The 20895-nt window shown below is 54.1% G+C and overlaps 1 protein-coding gene across 1 annotated transcript; it reads right to left on the bottom strand.

Annotated features, from left to right (window-relative positions):
* Positions 1–8349: 8349 nt before the first annotated feature.
* On the bottom strand, positions 8350–18277 carry SIK1 (salt inducible kinase 1). The gene is made up of 14 exons (XM_070466845.1): positions 18101–18277; positions 17541–17711; positions 16965–17081; positions 14320–14383; positions 13999–14160; positions 13698–13822; positions 13376–13499; positions 12588–12811; positions 12209–12355; positions 11635–11757; positions 11314–11530; positions 10517–10792; positions 9597–9831; positions 8350–9160 (listed from the first exon to the last, which is right to left on the bottom strand). Exons 2-14 carry the CDS (start codon positions 17694–17696, stop codon positions 8794–8796), a joined length of 2337 nt encoding a protein of 778 aa, XP_070322946.1. The 5' UTR covers positions 17697–17711; positions 18101–18277; the 3' UTR covers positions 8350–8793.
* Between the last annotated feature and the right edge of the window lie 2618 nt (positions 18278–20895).

The following is a 20895-nucleotide window of genomic DNA, read 5'->3' on the forward strand; positions in this document are numbered from 1 at the left end:
TGGGCTGCTGTCTAGAGGGTTGCACAGAGTTGGACACAACTGAAGGGACTTAGCAGCAGCAGCAATTAAAAACTGGCAGAGACATAAATAAGCTTGAAAAACAAAATGGCCAATAAGCACATAAAAAGATGTTAAACTTCAACAGTCATCAATAAAATGCAAGATGAAATGAGAGTAGCAGATCTAAGATCTATTAGATGGCTAAAATTATAAAGATTGAGGCTACCAAGTGGTAGTGATGATGCAGAGCAACCAGAACACTCGTAAATTATGGGAGGGAATGTAAACTGGTGTAGCCACTTTGGGTCATAGTCTGAAATATTCTCATAAAGCTAATCGCTATCATACCATATATGTAGCTTATACCTGTTACCCAAGAGAAACAAAACCTGTCCACACAGACTCACACACTCATAGCAGCATCATTTGTAATAGCCCCAAACTGGGAACAACCCGAGTATACATTGACTGGAATGGATGAACACCCTCTCCTCCGGCCTGGCCACACCCTGGAATTCTACCTGGCTGTGAAAGGCTGAACTAGTGATGCTCATGACACTTGCATGGGTCTGCACGCTGTTCTGCCTACTGAAAGTCAACCAAATGGAGAACACATGCTGTATGACAGATTGGTGGGAAATTCTAGGAAATGCAAACTGACCCACAGAGATGAGAGCTGGCCAGCAGCTACCTGGAGCCAGGAGAGGACCTGGGGCCTCTCTAGGTGATTACATGTGTGTATTAGTTTTGGTGGTCATCACACCATCTTTGCCTGGTCAAAGCTCACTGATGCCCCGGCAGGTGGGTTTCACTGTGTATCAAGCAAAGCTGACTGGCTCCCGGGACACCTCGTTTCTGGGGGCTCACATCCCATTCAAATCTCAGTCCAGGGCACCAGGAGTCCCAGACTTTTCACGTACCCTTTGCTGCTGGAGGTGGACACACACACCAAAGGAGGGAAGGTACCTTGCCCTCCGGCTGAATCAAACCCCCTCGCCCCCGCCCTGAGACTGCTGAAGGAGTGGAGCTGGCCCGGAACCCTCTTGCGGGCTTCACCCTAGCACGCGGCTCCTCAAAGACAGTGGGGGCAGAGCTCTGTCACCCGGGCCTCCTGAGTGATGTGGCTATTTTTTACAGAACTCACCTTCAAATAAATGAAATGATGATAATTAAAGAGTGAGTCAGAACTGGGAGTTCCCCTAAGGGAGAGGGGATTGAACATGCTCACTTTTCTCCCTCCACGCTCCTTCTCCCCCTCCCCTCCTCCTTTCCTTCCCTCCCTCTTCACCTCCGCCCCTCCACCTCTCCGCTGTCCTCCAGGCCCATCTGTTTCCATTTGCCTCCTCTCACCACGGATGGTAGCACACAGAGCCAGACCTGGAAAACCTAAGGTGAGTCCCCTAAAGACATCTCCATCCCAGATAACTTGTTCAGGACCCCCTCCCAAAGTCAAGGTCATGCTGCAGGCTGGCTGTGTTTCCCATGGGCATCTGAGACTCCGTGTGACTACTCTGGAAGGAAAACTAATGGGGGACGTCCCTGGTGGTCCAGTGGTTAAGAATCCACCTTCTAATGCAGGGGACATGTGTTTGATCCCTGGTCAGCGAACTAAGATTCCACATGCCTTGGGGCAACTAAGCCCACGCACTACAACTAGAGAAAGCCTGTGCACCACAGTGAAGACCCAGTATAGTCAAAATAAAATTTAACAATTTTTAAAATTAGAAAACTAATGGACTAATAATTTTTCCTTCCACCCCAAGCAAGCCATTCCATATTAGTCCAAGTCTATGCCCCAACCAACAATGCTGAAGAAGCTGAAGTTGAATGATTCTATGAAGACCTACAAGACCTTCTAGAATTAACACCCCAAAAAGATGTCCTTTTCATTGTAGGGGACTGGAATGTAAAAGTAGAAAGTCAAGAGATACCTGCAGTAACAGGCAAGTTTGGCCTTGGAGTACAAAATGAAGCAGGGCAAAGAGTAACAGAGTTTTGCCAAGAGAGCGCACCAGTCATACCAAACACCCTCTTGCAACAACACAAGAGAAGAATCTACACAGGGACATCACCAGATGGTCAATATTGAAATCAGATTGATTATATTCTTTTCAGCTGAAGATGGAGAAGCTCTATACAGTCAGCAAAAACAAGACCGGGAACTGACTGCAGCTCAGATTATGAACTTCTTATTGCAAAATTCAGACTTAAATTGGAGAAAGTAGGGAAAACAACTAGACCATTCAAGTATGGCCTAAACCTAATCCCTTATGATTATACAGTGGAAGTGACAAACAGATTCAAGGGATTAGATCTGATAGAATGCCTGAAGAACTATGGATGGCGGTTTATGACATTGTATAGGAGTGAGTGATCAAGACCATCCCCAAGAAGAAGAAATGCAAAAAGGCAAAATGGTTGTCTCAGGAGGCCTTACAAATAGCTGAGAAAAGAAGAGAAGTGAAAGGCAAAGGAGAAAAGGAAAGATACACCCATCTGAAAGCAGAGTTCCAAAGAATAGCAAGGAGAAATTAGAAAGCCTTCCTCAGTGATCAGTGCAAAGACATAGAGGAAAACAATAGAATGGGAAAGACTAGAGATCTCTTCAAGAAAATTAGAGATACCAAGGGAATATTTCATGCAAAGATGGTCACAATAAAGGACAGAAACAGTATGAACCTAACAGAAGCAGAAGATATTAAGAAGAGGTAGCAAGAATAAACAGAAGAATTATACAAAAAAGATCTTCATGACCCAGATAACCATGATGGTGTGATCACTCACCTAGAGCCAGACATCCTGGAATGTGAAGTCAAGGGGGCCTTAGGAAGCATCACTACAAACAAAGCTAGTACAGGTGATAGAATTCCAGTTGAGCTATTTCAAATCCTAAAAGATGATGCTGTGAAAGTGATGCACTCAATATGCCAGCAGATTTGGAAAACTCATCAGTGGCCACAGGACTGGAAAAGGTCAGTTTTTATTCCAATCCCAAAGAAAGGCAAGGTCAAAGAATGTTCAGATTACTGCACAATTGCACTCATGTCACACTCTAGCAAAGTAATGCTCAAAATTCTCCAAGCCAGGCTTGAACAATATGTGAACCGTGAACTTCCAGATATTCAAGCTGGATTTAGAAAAGGCACAGGAACCAGCAATCAAACTGCCAGCATTCATTGGATCATCGAAAAAGCAAGAGAGTTCCAGAAAAACATCCATTTCTGCTTTATTGACTATGCCAAAGCCTTTGACTGTGTGGATCACAACAAACTGTGGAAAATTCTTCAAGAGATGGGAATACCAGACTATCTTACCTACCTCCTGAGAAATCTGCATGCAGGTCAAGAAGAAACAGAACTGGACATGGACATGGAACAACAGACCGGTTCCATATCGGGAAAGGAGAACATCAAGGCTACACATTGTCACCCTGCTTATTTAACGTATATGCAGAGTACATCATGCAAAATGCTGGGCTGGATGAAGCCCAAGCTGGAATCAAGACTGCCAGGAAAAATACCAATAACCTCAGATATGCAGATGACACCACCCTTATGGCAGAAAGTGAAGAAGAGCTAAAGAGCCTCTTGATGAAAGTGAAAGAGGAGAGTGCAAAAGCTGGCTTAAAACTCAAATTCAGAAAATTAAGATCATGGCATCCGGTCCCATCACTTCATGGCAAATAGATGGGGAAACAGTGAAAACAGTGAGAGACTTTATTTTCTTGGGCTCCAAAATCACTGCAGATGGTGACTGCAGCCATGAAATTAAAAGATGCTTGCTTCTTGGAAGAAAAGCTATGACCAACCTAGACAGCATACTAAAAAGCAGAGACATTACTTTGCCAGCAAAGGCCCGTCTAGTCAAAGCTATGGTTTTTCCAGTAGTCATGTATGGGTGTGAGAATTGGACCATAAAGAAAGCTGAGCACCAAAGAATTGATGCTTTTGAACTGTGGTGTTGGAGAAGACTCTTGAGAGTTCCTTGGACTGCAAGGAGATCAAACCAGTCAATCCTGAAGAAAAAAGGCCTGAATATTCATTGGAAGGACTGATGCTGAAGCTGAAACTCCAATCATTTGACCACCTGATGCAAAGAACTGACTCATTGGAAAAGACCCTGACGCTGAAGGTGAGAGGAGAAGGGGACGACAGAAGATGAGATGGTTGGGTGGCATCACCAACTCGATGGACAAGAGTTTGAGCAAGCTCTGGCAGTTGGTAATGGACAGGGAAGCCTGGCATGCTGCAGTCCATGGTGTTACAAAGAGTTGGACATGACTGAGCAACTGAACTGAGCAAGCAAGCCAGTTCCTCTTAGGGCAGGATCTCTGGGGGAGATGAGCCCTCGGCTCTAGCCCAGAACTTCCGCCATTCTGTCCCCTCCAAATCCTTTCCTCTGTCCCTCCCCCAGAAGTCAGTCTCACTCAAACTGACCATGTTTCTGAACACCCAAAAATGCTTTCTCCTAAAGCAGGGTGGGCTCTGGAGCACTGTCCCCGGGAGCTCTGGGCAGTAAAACACACGGATATGGCACGGCTGCAGGAGGAATCAGCATTTTCAACAGAAGCAGGCGGACGGAGCGGGGCCTGGGCCACTCGGTACACTGGCCTTCCTCCCTGGCGGACATGTGTCCTCTGGCTGTGGCGACCCTGTAGGTACCCTGGAGGGCACTTCCTTCAGGGTGAGTGTGTTCCTGGGAGCTCCCCACATGCCAGGTGCCATGTTACATGGCTCATGGTTGTTAGTGTCCACTCCCCGCCAAGAGGAAGAAGGCACTGTGAGGTGCACCGCACTGAGCACGAGGAAGCCAGCCAGAGCATGGTCACTGCCCAAGCCCGGATTTGCCATCATGTGCTAAAGGTCGTATCAAAGCCAAGTTCAGCCTCGCCACGCCCCAGGCCCCACCAGGAATGCACACTTCCACAGCACTGACACCTCGTGAAACGCCCAAGGTGGGATTGTCCACGTCCAGAAATATTGGGAGAGCAAGCCGTAGGTTGTGGAGCCAAAGCACTCTTCACACACCACAAGCCTCACAAGTCCTGTGGCCACTGGCCTCCTGTTCTGGGGACGAGAAAGGATTTGTGAGCAGATCTGTAAGCCCAGGACAGAGTCCTGACATCCCACGGGTCTGCATCTCCCCCTGAAAAAATCTTTCTTCTTTTCATTTTGGTAAAATACACGTAAAATTTACAATCTTAACTACTTAAGCGTATATTTCAGTGGCATTGGCTACATTCACATTATTGTGCAACAATCCCCACCATCCATCTCTGGAATTTCCATCATCTCCAAACTGAAACTCTGTCTCCGTGAAACACTCCCGATCCGTGCCCAGCCCCTGGCCGCTGCCATCCTACTTTCCGTCTCCGTGGGTCTGGCTCCTCCAGGGACCTCTGATAAATAGATCGCACAGTATTTGTTCTTTTGTGCCTGGCTCTGTCACTGAGCATCACGAGCTCAAGGTTTACCTGTGTCACACCAGATATCAGAATGTCCTTCCTTTTTAAGGCTGAACAATATTCCATTGTTGCTGTTTAGTCGCTCAGTCATGTTGAACTCTTTTGCAACCCCTCAGACTGTAGACCCCAAGCTTCTCTGTCCACGGAATGATCCAGGTAAGAATATTAGAGTGCGTTGCTATTTCCTTCTCCAGGGGATCTTCCTGACCCAGGGATCGAACCCATGTCTCCTGCTTGGCAGGTGGATTCTTTACCACGGAGCCACCTGGGAATCCCAGTCTTCTCGAGTGGCGCAGCAGTAATGAATCCACCTGCCAATGCAGGAGACGCAAGACATGCGGGTTCCATCCCTGGGTCAGGAAGATCCCCTGGAGTAGGAAATGGCAACCCATTCCAGTATTCTTGCCTGGAAAATTCCATGGACAGAGGAGCCTGGAGGGCTACGGTCCATGGGATCACACAGACATGGCTGAACACAAGAGTGCACAGGCACACACACACACACAGATAATTCCATTGTGTGGATGGACCACATTCTATTAATCCACCCATCCACCGATGGACACTGGGTTGCTTGGACATTTTGGTTCTTGTGAATATGCTGCCATGAACATGAGTGTAGAGATAGCTGAGACCCTGCATCCAGTTTTTGGGTCTGTGCCCGGAAGTGGGATTGCTGGATAACATGGTCCTCATTTGAAGAACTGCAGTGCTGTTTTCCACAGCAGCTGCCCCATTGCACGTCCCCACAAGCAATGCAAAAGGGGTCAAATTTCTGCATCCTTGCAAATAGTTTTGTTTTTAATATAATGATCATCCTAACGGGTGTGAAAAGGTTCAAGAATTTCTTTTTACCAAAAAGAGAGTTGCCAGGCATCAAATCGAAGAGTACCCTTTGTTCATCCAGCAGCCGTATCTGCCTTACTGCTAGAAAGTGGTGACACCAACTTTAAAAACTGGGAAAGAGTTCGGCTGTGAGATTCTTCCAAAGCCTTGATTTATAGGTGGATCCAGAGAACATTAAGGGTGAAGAGGGTAGTATGAATGGTACCCTGGGAGAACAGAGCAGGCTGAAAACAGACCTGGCAGTTAAGACATGCGGCTGGTTAGCAGTGCTGCCACCTGGGCTCAAGGGGTCTGAGAACCAGTAGGCCCACCTCCCAGCCGGGACCACCAAGCACCTTACTCCTGGCAGGTAAGAACCTGGGTCCGAGTCATGGGGGCTGGCACCTCGCCCTCTCCCCAGGACCTGAGGCTCATCAAACCTGGAGGGAGTGGCTTAGAAGGAGCCCACAATGAACCGGGGAAAGAAGTCAAGGTTTTTTTTCCCCAAATGTTTTATTTAAATATTAAATTAAAAAACATACATCCACTAATCATTTGGCATATATTTCTCATGTGAACATAAGAAATAAAATAATTCCATTATGGTAAAAAAAAAAAAAAAAACAACAAACAAACCCAAACTATGTACATCTTCATCACATAGCACGGTGCCTAGGACAGGCCCCCGCGTTCAGTTCGCAGGACAGCGCCGCCGAGAATCCTATAGCACACGCGTCGCACACGCCGGACACAACACGAGACACGCCTGACAGCGACAGAGAGAAAACTGCAGTGAGAGTAAAGTGCTTGTCATGGTTTTGAGGCCTTTGATCGATGGCATTCGAACAGAAGCGTCGAGGGGTGGGAGGCGGCCTCGGGGTGGGGGGCTGATGGTGCCTCTGGAGGGGGCTGAGCTGGAGCCCCAGGGCCTCCGGCACTCTCCTGGTCCGAGTCACAAGAAGCTTGGGTGACTTGGCAGCCGCTGGCGCATGGAGTCCTTTGTCCTGATCTGAAGCAGCCCCGGAGCAGCAGCAGCAGCATTGGCAGCAGGGCTGGGAGCTGGGAACACGCAGGCTGGGCCGCCTCCTGGGCCTCAGCAATCTTTGGCTTCTACAGGGGCCCCCTTCCTGGGCCAGCATCGCCCGGGTCGGCACCACCTGGGCCGGCATTCCCCGGGCCTAACGCTGCAGGTGGCGAGCGCCGACGTGAGCTGAAGGCACCTGGGTTGGGGGGGGCGGGGGGAAGACGGCCCTGACCGGCCGCAGGGGTGGGAGCTGCCTGCCCAGTCCAGCGGCTGCCACCTGAGTTTCCCTGCCGGGTGAGCACGCGCCTGTCTGCTGCCTGCGGGCCCCGCCTCCACCTGGACCTGGCTCCAGGTGCGTCGTCAGTTACCAGAGAGGGACGTTCACACCAGGAACACAAAAATGTAGTAAAAAGTATAAAAAATAAGTAGTGTATGTTCGTCTCCTATGTATATACATGTACAGTATTTGCTTTAAAAAAGGAACAAAGCTTGAACAACACTGACCTGACCTCTCATTTCACTTTCCTAAAACGAAAGCCCACCAAGTGTGGGGCCTGGACAGGGTGGGCTGTCCCCCCACCACAAGCAGCCCCACACTGGTCACCGCCTTCACAGACTCGCCATATTGCACGTTCCCCACCCCCACCCCAGTCAGTTGTTCTTTTTGGACCCTGATAATGAAATGCATAAAAACTTAATTAGCAGCGGAAATAAGAGGTGCAGGAGGAACAGAACCTCCCTGGCTGACTCCCTTGAAGGCGCCCAAGTGACTAAGGGGAGCCTCCACCTCCCTCACTCCACCTCACTCAGGTTCCTCTCTGCAGCCCCTCCGAAGAATCCTGGAAAACTAACTCCCGAGCTGTTTAGACAACAGCTCTCAAAAGATAAGTTATACAAATGCTCTCAAAAGATAAGAAAAACTATCCTCTGGGTTCTGATTTCAGGGCAGAGAATTCCAAGAACTCGTAGATCATCTTCTCTTGGACTGGAGGTTAGAGCTTTTCAAAAACTGATACATAAAGCAGAAAGTTCACAGTTTTCAAGTGAAGCATCTAAGTGTTTCAGGAAGTGGAGAATTGTAAGAAAAAAAACCCACTAATACATACACACACACATGCGCATACACACACAATGGAGACACACAGCTCACACCATGGTTTCCTGGGGCCAACTGGCCACCCCCCTGTGACCCTGCCCATACCACTGCCGGCTCCACCCGCTGCCCTCCTCCCCATCCCATCCACCGGTCCCAACAACAGGCCCCTGGATTATTATTTTTCTTCAAAAAGTTTCCAGTCTCTACTCGGAGTTACAGTTGCTCAGTGCAAGGAAAAATAATAATAATAATAAACTAAAAAATCCAAAACACCAAACATATTGCTTGTTTCGCTTCTGGAAAGTTATTGGCTTTGCGTCCGGAACCATCTTCACATACTCTGAAATTATTGCTTCAAGAAGTCAGCTGCCCCAGCCGGGGCCCTCACTGCACCAGGACGAAGGTGCCCAGCGGGCCCGAGGTCAGGTCTTCCATCTCACAGTCCCCGTGGGGCAGCCCCGTGGGCTCCAGGCTCACGGGCAGCATGGCAAAGCGTGGCTGGGGGGCTGCTATGGCAGGGCTGGGAGCCGTGGAGCTGCTGATGTGCAGGTGGGCATCCAGCAGCTGGGCGGCTGAGGCCACTGGGGAGACGCCAGCCTGGAGCACGTGCGGCGGCAGCAAAGGGCTGGGCCCCAGCCCTACCTCCTTCTGCAGTCCTGACATGAGGAGGGCGCCGTCGCAGGGGGCGAGGGCCAAGGGGGCTGGCTGGCAGCTGGCTGGGGCCGTCGTATGGTGCTGTAACTGGAGCAACCTGGCCGGACCAAGGGACGGGGGAGCAGGTCAGTGCTGGCCGGCTGGTGGCTTGCACCCCACCCTCCCCCCACCGCCCAGCCAGACTGCCACACGATCGGGTTTCCACCTGCCGGCGCTGGAGGGCCTACCCCGCGGAAGCGCGGGCTGGGGCTGCTCAGAACACGCCATTCTGTGTGACTAATCCCTGAGCAATTCCTGACATTTCCTTCCCCCTCCTGCTTTCGGAGCAGCTCAGAGATGCCAACCAGACGTGACATTCTCACTCGCTGCCCCCTCCCTCCCCCACCGCAGGCCGATGCACCCCGCCCCCGCCCCCGCCCCCGCCCCCAGAGGGAAAGGAGCGCACAGCTCTCCCGAGCTCGGGATAACGTTCCTCAGGAATCCCCGAGGTCTGTGAGCCCTGCCCAGGTCTCAGCCGCTGCCCACGGGCCTACCTCTGCTGCTGCAGCACCTCCTCCAGCATGCCCCTGCCCTCCCAGCTGCCGGCTCCACCGCTGTGCAGGCCCGGACTCTGTGCAGGCAGCTGGAAAGCATGCGGGCCGCCCCGGGAGGCTCGGCTGGAGGACGAGGGCTGGCACACCTGGCGTGCCAGCCCCTTGATCTTGTTCAGCCCCAGGAACCCCTTGGTCCTCGCATTCTTCCTCAGCTGCTGCCGGAAGGCTTTTAGCCCTGGGAGAGACAAAACCAACACGTGTCCAGATCCGTCCCCAAGCCCAGAACCAACAGCCTGTAGCTCACTGGGACTTCCAGGTGGTGGGAGGAGTAAGGCGGGGGGGGCATGTGGTGGGACATGGTGGGATGAGGGAGTCAGCACCTTCCTACAGGGTCAAGGGGCCCTCTGATCACCCCATCACTTCACGACAGCCCCCCTCCTACAGTTGGGACGTCATCCCCTTTTAGGGTTTGGTTTGGGGCAGCAATTGCAGCCCTGAAGAAGCACACATCTGGGCAGACAGTGGATTCTTTGTGGAAGGCAGGAATGAGCGGTCCAGGGGCCCTCAGCATCCCACAAGCCCTGAGGGGGCGTCGGGAGAGGCTGATGTGGACTGCCTTCACGGCGGTTGCCTCCCTGACCATCGCTCCTCCAGCTCGGCACCTGCTGCCTGGCACCTAAGCGTCTCTTGGACTTTTAGGACCACCTTCTAGAGACTATGTGCGTTTGTCCTAGAAGCCAGGGCATTTAAACCCGGGCAGCAGCTCTGGCCTGCCCGGGGGCACCGCTGCTCTACCAGAACTGCCTGGAGAGAGGGCAGCCACCTGCCACGAGGGACAGAGTGATGCCCTGCCCCCGGGGGCGGTAGGTACACTTGGGTTGCCCAGGGAAGGTGGGAGTGGGCATGAAAGGGAAAGTCACCTTGAGTGAGCGAGGTGTCCGACGCTCTCCGGCCCTCCTGGAAGCTGACGGGCAATAGGGCAGCTCCTCGCAGGGCCCCGTGCGCCTGCAGCACGGGGGTGGCAGATTGGGTGCCCAGGAGTGGCGAGGCCAGCCTGAGAGGGGAGCAGGCACCCACCAGCCCCTGAGCAGCCAGGTGTCCACTGAGCCCAGCGAGGCCATCGCCCGCAGAGGTCAGGCAGCTGTCTGAGCTGGTGCCTTCACAAGGACTGGCCGCGGAGGGTGAGACGACAATACCTGCGGGGAAGCGGGTGCATCTGAGGCCCTGGTGACCCTGAGGCCAGACCCACCCCCGGTGCTCAACACTTCACCATCAGTCTAAGCACTCACGCCTATGGGTCTCTGCATCCTCTGCAGCGTCTCCTGCCAACCCGGCCCTCTGATGGGGCAGACAGCTGTATCCCCCACCACCCTTACCCTCGACGCTGCGGACAGGAAGTCTGTGACAAGCAGAGGCTACCACAGTCCAGGGAGCCCTGGTAGCCAGCACTGCGGGGCTTGGAGTGTGACCACAGCCGACAGTGAAGCCTGGACCCGGGACACAGACGGGCCTGGGCCAAGGAGCTGCCCTGCCAGCCTTGAGGACGGCTAAATTCCCCTCCAGCCCTGATGCTCGAGAGCTCCCTGTGAGGTCTAAGTATGGTCCATAAGGCCTCAGGTGCTCCAGGAATGGCAAATCTGGAGCACTGTCATCAGAAGGGGCTGCCTCGCCCCTAAACCCACCTGTCAGGTGTGCGTGTGGCCCCTGGGACACTTACATGGCGGGGCTCCCGGGGAGAAGCAGGTGGAGACCTCGGCCAGCGTGTGCCTCCGGCCTGTGCTGCTGGGCAGGGGCTCCTGCACCTCCTGCTCCTCATCCAGGCCCGGGCCCAGCCTGACCTCCTCACTGATGGCCGTGTCCAGAAGGCTGCTGGGGGAGACGGAGCGATGCCAGTACACGCCGCCGCAGCTGGTGTCCACAGGGAACAGCAGGGGCTGCAAGGGACACACACAGACCGTGAGGCCAGGTGCGGGAGCGTCACCGCCGCTGGGAACCAGGCGCGCCCATCCCAGACGCCGCCCGCGAGGTGCTCACACACCTGCAGGGAGCTGTGGAGGTCATAGTCCATTTCGGCCTGTAGCACAGACTGCCCCAGGGTCTGGGGCTGCGTGCACAGCAGGGCGGAGCGGAGAGCGTCTCCTGGGAGGCCTTCCTGAGGTACCTGTGGGCCGGCAGACGGAGACAGAGGCCATGAGGCACAGAACGACCGCCGGCAACACAGTGTCACCTAAGAGACCAGGCTGGGTTCTGAGTTAACGGGCATCAGCTATGACAGGACAGGCTCAGGACACGCACACCCCCTCTCCAGTGCCTCGCTGAGCAGGGAGAGCGGGAGGAGCACCCGGGAGGTGGCATCAGGGGCAGTGAAAGAACAGGGGGCTGATGGGCAGGGTCTGAACCCCAGCAGAGAGGCTGGCACTCCCTCTCCATCACGCCGTCTGCCAGCGGCTCACACGGGACCCCCGTCCAGTGCCTAACGGGTGAGGGAATGTGAGCTCGGGGCTCAGCCTGCAACCCTCCTAGGGGTGTCTGAGAGGCGGACTCCTAACCTGGGGACACAGTCCAAGGCAGAGGCACTGGGGGGCAATCAAGGGCACTCGCTGCCCCCTCACCTCGAAACCACTGAGCTCTGTGCTCCGGGGCCTCTGGCGCCGGGCAGGGCCAGGGCGGGCTGGCTGGGCGAGCCGGTACTCCTTTAGCCGCTCCACGAGGAGGTAATAAATGGCTGCAAAGTGGTTGTAGCTTCTCTTCTGCAGTGACTAGGGGCAGAGAAGGGCGGGTCAGAGCGGGGCTGGCAGCAGGGATGCTCCCTGACCAGACCACTCTGGGGTTATTCTGGGGTGAACAAAAGCACCCTTTCTAGTGGACGAGCGGCCCTTAAATGAGCCATGCTGCTCCCGTTTTAACCTGGCTGCCAAGGGCCAGCTTCCCCGTCCAGCTGCCCAGGGAGAGAGCCCCCTACCCCCCACGGCAGGCGGGCAGGTGGCTCACCTCCACGGTCTTCTTTCGGTCAACGCCCAGCGTCTGCATGATGCCCAGGGCCTGTTCATCATAGTTGCCCAGGCTGGAGGTGTAGCCCAGCAGGGAGAAGGCTGGGCAGGCCGGCAGCAGCAGCGCGGGCTCGGCCTGCATCCACCTGTGCTGCCGGATCTGGGCGATGGTGATGCGCTTGGCGGGCTCCACCACCAGCATGCGGCGGATCAGCGTCTCGCAGTCTGGAGGCGGGAGCGGAGCACTGAGCTTGCGCGCGAGCCGCCCGCCCGTGCGTCCCCACCTCCCGCCTGGGCTCCTGCAGGGCACACGCTCCCCGGCACATGGCAAGCAGACCAGTGGCCATCCCAGAGAACACAGAGGTCAAGAGAACTGCCACCAAGGAGAGCCGCTGGCTGAGGGATGGACCCCAGGGGATGTGGGGTCTAGACTGAGAACCACCTAGAAGCCCCATCCTGCATGTCATTAAGCAGCGGTCGGAGTGGGAGAGAAAAGCCCAGCGCGGGGTGCGTGAGACCTGGGGCACGGGGAGCCAGCTTCCCAACAGCCTGCTAAGGGACAGGCCAGCCCTATAAGCAGGGCCCACAGGCAGCCTCAGAGGCACCTGGTAAATGCCACGCAGTGGGGACTGGCTTCCAGGCCCAACAGCAGACTCAGAAGATGGCCAAGCAGGCCTTGCAGGAAATGAATTCCTCCTCCTCCCCTCAGACTCTCATCCCAGGTTACCCAACGCATGGCCAGCAGGCTGCCAGCCCCGCGCCCCCGGAGGAGGCCAGGCCTTCACCTACCTCGGGACATGAAGAAGGGGATGCGGAACCGGCCCTCTAACACCCGCTGCCGCAGCGCCGGCAGGTTGGGCCCATCGAAGGGCAGAGACCCGCACACGAGGACATACAGCACGACGCCCAGGCTCTGCGGAAGGAGGACCAGACGGCAGGTCAGCGCACCTGCACCCAGGCACTGGACCCCCCCCACGCTATGCACCCGTGCCCCCTCCGAGCCCCCCACCCTGCACACCTATGGCCACTCCAAGCCCTCCACCGCGTGTACCCGAATCCCCTCTGGGCCCCCCCACCCCACGCATGTCCCACGTGCCACCCAGGTTCCTACCCAGATATCTAGCTGGGGGCCTTCGTACTCCTTCCCCTCGAAGACCTCTGGGGCTGCGTACGGGGGGCTCCCACACCACGTGGACAGTGGTTCTCCTGAGTTGTAGAAATTCCCAAACCCAAAATCTGAGAGGCAAAGAAACAGGCAATGAAGTTGTGGCGGAAACAGCAAGGTCGAGGCTTCAAAGGCTCGCGCAAGAAAGCACGGACCCTTGGCAGGCAGGTACACCCCTCACGCAGGGCACACTCCCAGCCCCTCACCCGCAGGCACCCCTCCCGCTGGGCACACTCCTGGCCCTCACCCGCCAGCTTGATGTCCATGTTGCCATCCAGCAGCAGGTTCTCCGTCTTTAGGTCCCGGTGCACAATGTTGTGGCTGTGGCAGTACTCCACGGCTGACAGAATCTGCCAGAACTTCTTCCGGGCTTCACTCTCGCTCAGGTGCCCATTGGAGGTCAAGTAATCTGAGGGACAAAACGAAACTCTAGCCCCACACCCAAAAGTCCAGCCGTCGCTCGGGGCACAGAGAAAGAACGCTGGGGAGACCCCACCACTGGAGGGGCAAGTGGGAACAAGTTACTACTGTTTCTCTCCAACAGGTATCAAAAATGAGCATGGCTTACCAAACATTTCTCCATTTTTTGCAAATTCAGTGACAATGTACAGCATATCCTTCGTTTCCATAACCTAAAAAAAAAAGCAAAGACCTAACGTTTAACCCCATGAAAAAGGAACATACCAATGGTATAAAAAATCCGCTTGAAACCCTGTAAATTTTTTTTTTTTTTAACCCTGTAAATTTTTAACTTCTCCAGAATAAGCATATTTGTTATTTCAAGAAATAGGGAAAGAAAAGAAAAACATCCGCAGTAAAGAGACAAAGAGACTTCCTACTCGGGGGAAGTTTTTTAAAATCAGATGTGAGCTCCTCACTAACCTGTCCACCCCAATACACATCCGCTTCCAAAAACATCTGCTCGGGCCGCAACTCACCTCTACCATATTTTTAATTCACTTCCCTCACTCAAAGTGAAGGCTCTGCAGGTCCCAGAAGTAAAATAGATGGTGAGAGTTCTGCAAGGCCTTTCTACTAGAAGCTGAGTAGACAACAGATTATCCATGCCTAGGGCCGGCACAAGTTGAATAATAGATAAGAAGTTCCCCTCCCCACTTGCGTTACTGACCTGATACATTAGGCTGAGAGAGGCCGGCTTTGCCAGGTGAGTTATGAAAGACCATTTTCCCTACAGCAAACTGCTCAGTGCGTGAGTCAATAGCAACAGCCAATGTCAAACACACCTTAAAGCTTCGTTTACTGATCTGAGAATTTTATTTCACATTGGAAAAAAAGATTTTTTTTTTAAGAGTTTAAAACATAACTAAGAAACGAGGTCAAATTCAAATCTTTGGTATGGAAAGGAGTAAAACAGACTCATGTACATGTATTTTAAAATATTTCATTTTTTAAACTCATTCTTGAATTTGTTACAATATTGCTTCTGTTTTATGTCTCAGTTTTTTGGCCTTGAAGTATGTGGATCTTAGCTCCCTTTACAGGGATCGAACCCACAACCCCTGCATTAGAAGGCAAAGTGTTAATCACTGGACCGCCAGGGACTATTGTCAGAAGTTATCCTTATTTAAAAAAGAGCTCTTGGAGGTTCAAAATTTAATTATTTCTTTAAAAAGGCACTTTGAGCCATCAGCTTAAAGAGAAGAGCAAACACAATGCTATCTAGCTACAACTGTAACTGCCCTGGACCTGTGTGGTGGATGGACTTTTAAGTTTATTCCTTTCCTCAGTTTAAAAAAAGAGGCAGAAAGATTTAATAGTCAACATGTTTGAAGTTTAAAAAAAACCTCAAGGAAAGAGTTGAAGTGTCTCACTGAGGTTCTGGGGCCTGGGCCAGCTGGATGCAAATTAGACACTAGTGTCAAAACGAGAGCTGTACAATCGTTGCTGCCCCCCGAGCCCGTCTCCCAACAGCAGCTCCTGGAGCGGTGAGCAAATTCACCCCCAGAAAAGACCTCAATGTGGATCCCAGGGGCCGGGCATCTGGCTACCCGGGCTCCTCCTGCCCAGGGTCAGCGGAGGACAGGAAGATGGGGAAGGCCCTGGCTCATCCCCCACCCCCGGCAAAGTCAAAGGCAGGCAGGCTTCAGTCCACTCCTGCGGAAACGGGGCAGGCACATTGCTCAGGCACTGACATCAGTGACTGTGGAGGAAACATCTTATCTTGGCCTCCCAACGCAAAAACGACAACAGAAACAAAACACGAACCGGAGTGCACATGACATGAGCTGCGCGCTTAACGACTCCGAGTAAACTGTCATTAGGGGGAACACGAGCCCTGTGACTCCCTCATCCTTCATTGTAACCGAGGGCAGCAGCCTTCCCCAGGGTCACGTCAATCACAGTCCTCTCTCCACCTGGCAGTGCCAAGGGCACACCCCCCACACACACCGTCCTCTATTCACTGCGGATCCACAGGGTTTCATGAGACTCCTCAAAAGGAACTTACACCCAACACAACTGGGTGAATTCAAAGAACACCACCTTCCAAAGTGGACCTGAGTTCATTCTACAGAAGTGGCTGGCTAAGGAAGGTTGCTCCGCTGTTCTAATTAAATCAGCACCTAGTTTCCAAAGGTACAATTTATTAGTCTCAACAGGAGAACAAAAATAAAGTCACAAAGGAAAACAACAGGCGGATAGGGTGAGGCACATTCTCAATGTGGATTAGATGTCAGGTTCCCTGCTCTCACCCAGGCACGGGTGTTTTATGTCTCCATTTCTGATGGGAGGGTGGAAACAGGAGAGACAAATGCTCACTGCTGCCTTGGCATAGGTAAGTTTACAAAAATCGGTAACAGCAGCTAGTTTTAAAGTTTAATAAAAATCTGCCGAGGTGGAAGTGTCTAGACTCAAATTTGTCCTTTCACACTAAATGGTTGACTCTCAGCAATACAGAAATCCACTTTTTGTTGTTGTTGTTTTCGTAGTAAATTTAACAATCAACCTCCACGCACCCAAAACTGGAGTAACAATATCAAATAAAACTTTAATGAAGCAAATCTGGATTATGATCCAAAAGCAAGAAAAAATAAGTGCACAGCTCACGAAAAGCAATCTCTTTACCTTCTACAATCAACTCCCTGACTCCCACCCAGAGAGACAACCTTCAGAAACTGTAGACTTAAGTTGTTGAAAATTAAAAAATGATACACTTGCCAGAAGTAACAGTGGAACGTACACTTGAATCCTTACCTGATAGAGCTTTATAATGTGAGGATGATTCAGAAGCTTCATGATCTGAACCTCCCGATAGATTTTCTCCAAATTGCTTGAATCTAATCTTGCTTTGTCGATTATTTTTATTGCAACCTACAAATTATTAATAAAGAATATTTTGTTGAAATAAAACTCTCTGCCTTAAGGTAATTTACACACTTCATTTTTGCAGGTTAATTTCTAAAGCACTTTATGTCCCCAAAGGTCACAAAAACTTAGGGAGGAAAATAACAAAAGTAACCAATAATATTACCTAAAAAGTCAAAGTTCAATAAATGTCTTAAGTCTCTGCAGACTCATTTTACAGGCTCCAGCTGCACTCCTGGTTATTTGGTCATTATCCTCTTTGCTATTCCCCAATATTTGTACAAATTACGCATAATCCTAACATATCACATTTTTTTCTTTACCAAACTGATAAAAACTGTCAGCGTTTCGACCTTGGGACGATGGACCCCACAAGCTGGGATTTCATCAGCTTCCCTGGCTCCGGGGAAAGGGGGTATCCACCCGCGGAGGGTCCACCCCGGGGTTCCGCCCCCCACCACGCACCTGCGTTTTGGTGACTCGATGCCGGGCCAGCTTCACCACAGCGAAATTGCCCTTGCCGAGGGTCCGCTCGATGTCGTAGAAGCCCACGCGGAGAGGCTTCTGCTGGCCCTGGCCCGAGCCCGCGGGGGCCGCGCTCAACTCGGACATGATCACCATGGCTCCGGGCCGCACCTGCGGGCGGGGGGCGCGCTCAGCTCGGCGCCTGCAGACCCAACTCCCCGGCGCGCGGACCCGCGGCCACCGCCCCCGCCGGCGACTTGCTCCACCGCGAGCCCCGATCCCGGGAGCCGTGCGCCCCGCTCCTATGCCCGCCGCCCGTACTCGGCTCCGCTCGGGCTCCGGGTCCCAAGCCCCGCGGGGCGCGTGGACCGCCGCCCGCGCCCGACTCCGTCCCGAGCCCCGGACCCCCGCTCCCACGGCCCCCAGCTGTCTGCCGCACAACAAAGGGGAAGCTGGCGGCGGCGCCCCGGCCCGAAAACCCCGCGCGCGCACCTGCGGGGCCCCCGAGCCCGCAGCTCCGAGCCCGGCGGCGGCCGCCCGCCCGCCGGACCGCGCCTCACCTCCGCCGCCCTCGGAGCGCCGAGGCTGGGACGCCGCTCGCCCCGCGGCCCCCGCCGCCCGCTCGGCCGCTCGCTCTACCCGGCCGCCAGCTGCTCCGCCGCCTGCCGCCCGGGCCGCGCCGCATGTCAGCTCTGAGCCGGGAGCCGCGCTCGCCAGCCGCACGCGCCGTCCGCCCCGCCCCCGGTCCCGCCCCCGGCCACCCGGGCCCGCCCCTTCACGCCCCCACGCCGCCGACCCCGCCCACGGCGGCCCCGCCCACGCCCCGCCGCCGCCGGATTGATACATCCCCATTGACGTCCTTTTGACGCCAGAGCGACGCGCGGCCGAGCGCCAGGCGGAGGGAGAGCGGGAGATCGGGCGGTTGCCAAGAGACTGGCGGCTCTGACGCGCGCGCTGATGAGGCCGTCGCCATGGCGACCGTGGGGCGGTGACGTCAGGGGCCCCGACCGCCCGAGGCCCGCCCGCCAGCGCCCGCGCTCCCGCCGGCGCGCGACCCCTACCGGACGCCTAGGGCGCTGCGGGCGACTTAACCGTTTCGTCCCCGGAGAGAGCCTGCCTGCCCTTCCTCTTACGCGCGCACAGCCGCCTTCGCGCTGGTCCCCCTCTTCTCGCCTCCTCCCAACAGGCTTGGTTCTAGCGCGGTTCTGAAACTCCTTAAGTGCAGCACGGTTGCGGCTGCGTCCTCTTCAGACCCCTACTCCCGGGTCCTCATTATACGGGTGCGGGTTTCATGTGTTCCCCGGTTTCCTTCAGAAGTGCTCGGCCTTGGAGCCTCAGGGGAAGTACCAGGTGGGGCCCGGGAAACCTCACAGACTCGCAGAATGTGGCCATACGCGGTGCGGGTGACAGTAGGCCAGGTCTCACCCCTGACATTGGTCACCCGGCTCCAGGGAGGAGCCGCCACTCAGCAGGGACCTTTCTGAGCTTGGCAGGTACGGACGTGGAAGACATGGGCATCCCGCCTCCACTGCTCTTGCTCTGTACTGAACCGTCAACACGGGAAACCGGTCAGCCCTGAGACCCCAGGGGAACTGTTCAGCCCACCCGGCCCATTCGCCTCCAATCTGAGGTCGGAAGCCAGCTGATGACTGGAGGCAGCCCTTTGCTAGGCTGAAGAAACCTAGCAGGCTGGAGACAAGAGGAAAGCCCAGTGAGCTGATTTCTGGGCTGACCTGAGGTCTAGGTGGGAATGGACCTCACTCCTGAGGGACCAGGGTATTGAGAAATCCAGTTAGCAACACCTGAAATGCCAGTTTCCCTGGTGGCTCAGATGGTGAAGAATCCACCTGCAATGAAGACCTGGATTTGATCCCCGGGTAGGGAAGATCCCCTGGAGAAGGGAATGGCAACCCACTCTAGCATTCTTGCCTGGAGAATTCCATGGACCGAGGGGCCTGGAGGGGTACAGTGCATGGAGTCCTGAAGAGTCAGACAAGACTGAGTAACTCACACAGCTCTTTCTTTTGACTCAGTCCGGGTGCTTTGTATGCAGATGACAAAAGGGCCCTGTCCCTTGGGGGAGGGGTGTGGGTGGGAGGGAGAGCCCCTCCAAAAGGGCCAACAGGAAGGTCAACAGCAAGGATTTCATCCCTGGCGAGGCTGGACACTGCAGGTCCCTTGGCCTTAGTTACTTTTGTCTGCTGCCAGGTCTACCTGGCTGTTTCCTTGAGCTTCGGTGGAGGGGGCAGGGACCTGTGCCCTCAGCACAGAGGTCAAGGCAGGAGGGGGAGAGCATGAAAGTGGCAGCAGGTGGCGATTTCCATTGGTGTCACTGCTCAATGCACGTTCCTCTACACCTCTGCAGAGAAGACACTGTCTAAGGGAAGACACAGCGTGTGGCAAATACTGTTTATTAAATATTAGGAAGGCAGATGAAAGGCAGAAGAATCTGCCTGCAATGCAGGAGACCCAGGTTCAATCCCTGGGTCAGGAAGATCCCCTGGAGAAGGGAGTGGCTACCCACTCTAGTATTCTTGCCTGGGAAATCCTGTGGACAGAGAGGAGCCTGGCAGGCTATAGACCACGGAGTCACAAAGAGTTGGACACGACTGAGCAACTCAGCACAGCACCCAGCCTGCAGTCGTTTTCTTTGTGTTCAAGTATGACTTCAGAGGACAGGGTGGTGAGCAAAAGGTAAGCAAGATGGATATAGAGTTTGGACACCTTTTGAGGAGGTTTCGGTGCCGGCCAGATGCCCGGCAAGTGTGTCTCATGGAATCGGACATGCTTCTCAGGTGCCCAATCACAGGCCAGGGCCAACATGTGCCATCACCCCCCTCCCTGGGCACAGTTTGTGGCTTTAGTTTGTCCTGAAAGGCCTTTCAAGGCCATTAATAGTCCCAGAGTTTTCCTTAGTCTTTCAAAATGCCCTCGTTATCTGTCCCAGGTTTATCAATAGAGAATTCCGAGGAATATTCTTCCTTCCAGCTGAGTAGTTTACAACCGCTTTCCTCTCCTTCCGGGGGGTCCAGCGCCCTGCTCCAGATCTTAGACACAGAGGCCCATCAGCACAAATTCACGGGGTGCCGGGAGGATCCCCACCTCTCTCCGCCTGCATTGTCCGAAGAGCCAGCTTGCCGCCCAAGGGGCTGAGGGATGGCCACCATCCCCCCAAGTTGGGCTGTCAGATGGTGGGACCCTCAGAAAGGGCTGGAGGCAGGGTCAGGTGAGCCTGGGTCCAGGGACCTTCTCTGGGGAGGCAGCTTTCAGCTCATTTGGCTGCAGTTTCTTTTCGACGCAGACAAAAGTGCTTCCCAACAGTCAGGTGTTTGCATCAGTGACCTTTCCTAAGACT

This window comes from Odocoileus virginianus, chromosome 4 (assembly GCF_023699985.2).
Source record: "Odocoileus virginianus isolate 20LAN1187 ecotype Illinois chromosome 4, Ovbor_1.2, whole genome shotgun sequence".
NCBI classification, from domain to species: domain Eukaryota; kingdom Metazoa; phylum Chordata; class Mammalia; order Artiodactyla; family Cervidae; genus Odocoileus; species Odocoileus virginianus.